Genomic DNA, 2,495 nt, shown 5'->3' on the forward strand with positions numbered 1-2,495 from the left:
TAGTTGGTGTCACTTTTTCGAAAATTCTGGTTTTTTCTTAAAAGTACTAAGTAAGATCATGAGATATAGCAATATATGTTTAAACCAACTTATATTTTGGTTGTACACCACTTGTATGTGCCGGATACCATTGTGTCAAATTTTTTCTGAAATTAACTTTAAAAGTACTAAGTAAGATCATTTATTTTTGCATAATATAATGCCAATATGGTTTCTTTTGATTTTATTTCATTTATAAGCAAATCAGATTTACCCAAAAACTCCACTCCATAAGCGTTCATTTGCTAAATTAAAAAGTGACAATGGGCTAGTCTGTCCCTTTCTCATTCACTCAATTTCAAATTTTAAATTTGCCAGCATATTTAATTATAATTCAAAATATATGAAGTATTCTACGGAAAATGAATTAGGCACTTTATTTTAGGCATAATACATACAAAATTTTTACTCTGAGATTTAATTTCTAACAAAAGATTTTTTCATTCTGTCTGATTTGACGCTAAATGACATTCTCTTCATATTTGTAGTAGTCTTCGTGAATGGAAGGCTCAATCTCCTTTGACATAATGGAATAGTCTGGCTAACTTCAACAATTTTATAATCTATATTCATTTTACTGATAGGTTCGCTTGCAGGGAAGTGCTTCTTTGTTATTTGTTCATTTCTAATAATTTGCAATAATCCACAACGATTTACAGGATTTTTTGAATAGCAACTTGACGAAAAGACTGTTATCAGTCCACCATCAAAGAGCTCTTTGTAGCCATCAACACATTGATGAGAACGAATTATAGTTTTCAAATTATTATTTTGCAAGAATTTATTAACGGCAGAACCTCCATAAACAAAACCTTTACCTCTATTGTTATTTGTGTATTGCTGAATCATCTCACTTGGATCGCTCCATAAAATAGAATCCAAAATCTGTGAAAATTTGGTTTCTGTATCTACGGAAAATATTGGGCGTTCTATTTGCTCAATCTGATTTAAAGAAACAAATCCTGGTCCTAAACCTCCGTGCATACATAAGTGTTCTTGGTTTACAAGTGCTGCAAGAGGTATGCAAGAAAAGCAGTCGTGAAATGCTTCATAAACATCATCGTCATATACTTCAAAGACTTGCTTCTTGAATCCGTATTCATTGTTCATATTATCGAATTCATGATTTCCACGAATCATAAACACCTTTGTAGGATAAGCTAACTTCATTGCTAGAATTAGTACTATCGATTCAATTGATAAATCTCCTTTGTCAACATAATCACCTAAAAATACAAATCCAATAGACATTTGAAGTCCTGTAAATGAGATAATTCTAAGAAGGTCTTTAAGATTTCCATGTATATCTCCTATGATGTTAAAATCTCCTTCTAATCGCAATAATGTTGGCTCAATTCTAAAAATTTCTTTGCATTTTCTTAATAAATCTATCAAGTCTGTCTTCTTCAATCGCGGGACAGTAATTTGCTCAGTGTTTGTATTATGATCTAAGCTGAAATAATGAAGTAGTGGAATATATGAGTCGAGTATGCTACGCGATAGCATTTTGAATTGAAATTCTGAATGTTCGTTCTACATCATATAGTTGAATTTGTATTGCAATTTGTATTATGCAAATGTCAGGCGAATGTAAAAATATTTCTATTTTCAATGTGATTTGAAAATTTATATGTTAAAAGAAGAATTTTGAAAAGATATGGATTATAGAGATTTTTTATTAATTATTTGAATATCAAAATATTGAATGATTTCAAACAAAAAATTGTATAACATGAAGTTAATCAATTGAAATTATTTGAAATGGAAGTCAAATTGCAAAATAATCTCAACTATACAAATAAATAAACTTTTTTTTTATAAATATAAATAATTACTCAGTTTTGTTGAAGTAATTAATATCGAATAATTTGGAAGTGATATATGATACATATCGAAGAAAAGACTTTCAAACTGAAAGTTTCGGCGTCTTTACGCCAAAGATTTCCAGAGACAGAAAAATCTTATTGTTACTGTGAAACAAACAAATCTAATGTTTGGGTAATAATAGGAAAATTAAGAATATGTGTATGAAGATTTAATGTAGAAGCTTAGAAAATCAAGCAATTGAAGTTATGAGATCAAGAAAGTTAAAAAGATGCGACATGAAATGTTATCATTGTTGTACGAATTGGATAAGAATGAGAATAAATTATTACAAATAAAATACCCCCTACTTTCCCAACATTTAGAATAAGGTTATTGCCCTAAAATTCAGTTATAGACACTTAGGAGAGCATTTAAACCATGATATTTTGGTATATGATAGAGAAACATCTTATAAACATTTTCAGTATGTTTTCCTATAAAATAACGATCTCACATGAAATTACTAAAATATCAAATTTTGATTTTCACTTTAAAGTTGGGAGTAATCTACAGTGACAGGGTATACAATTTTAACCTTTTTTTTGATTATAAATAAAGTATTGATAGAGATATGGTTGTACAGAATATTA

The 2,495-nt window shown here is 28.8% G+C and overlaps 1 protein-coding gene across 1 annotated transcript, besides 1 other annotated feature; it reads right to left on the reverse strand.

The window, feature by feature from the left end:
* Positions 1-37: 37 nt before the first annotated feature.
* Positions 38-325: a mobile genetic element.
* A 131-nt stretch (positions 326-456) lies between these two features.
* Positions 457-1,545, reverse strand: TVAGG3_1025120 (phosphoprotein phosphatase protein; the record flags this gene model as incomplete). The annotated part of the gene is made up of 1 exon (XM_001298218.1): positions 457-1,545. One exon carries the CDS (start codon positions 1,543-1,545, stop codon positions 457-459), a length of 1,089 nt encoding a protein of 362 aa, XP_001298219.1.
* Between the last annotated feature and the right edge of the window lie 950 nt (positions 1,546-2,495).

The sequence above is a fragment of the Trichomonas vaginalis genome, chromosome I, assembly GCF_026262505.1.
Source record: "Trichomonas vaginalis G3 chromosome I, whole genome shotgun sequence".
Lineage (NCBI taxonomy): Eukaryota > Parabasalia > Trichomonadida > Trichomonadidae > Trichomonas > Trichomonas vaginalis.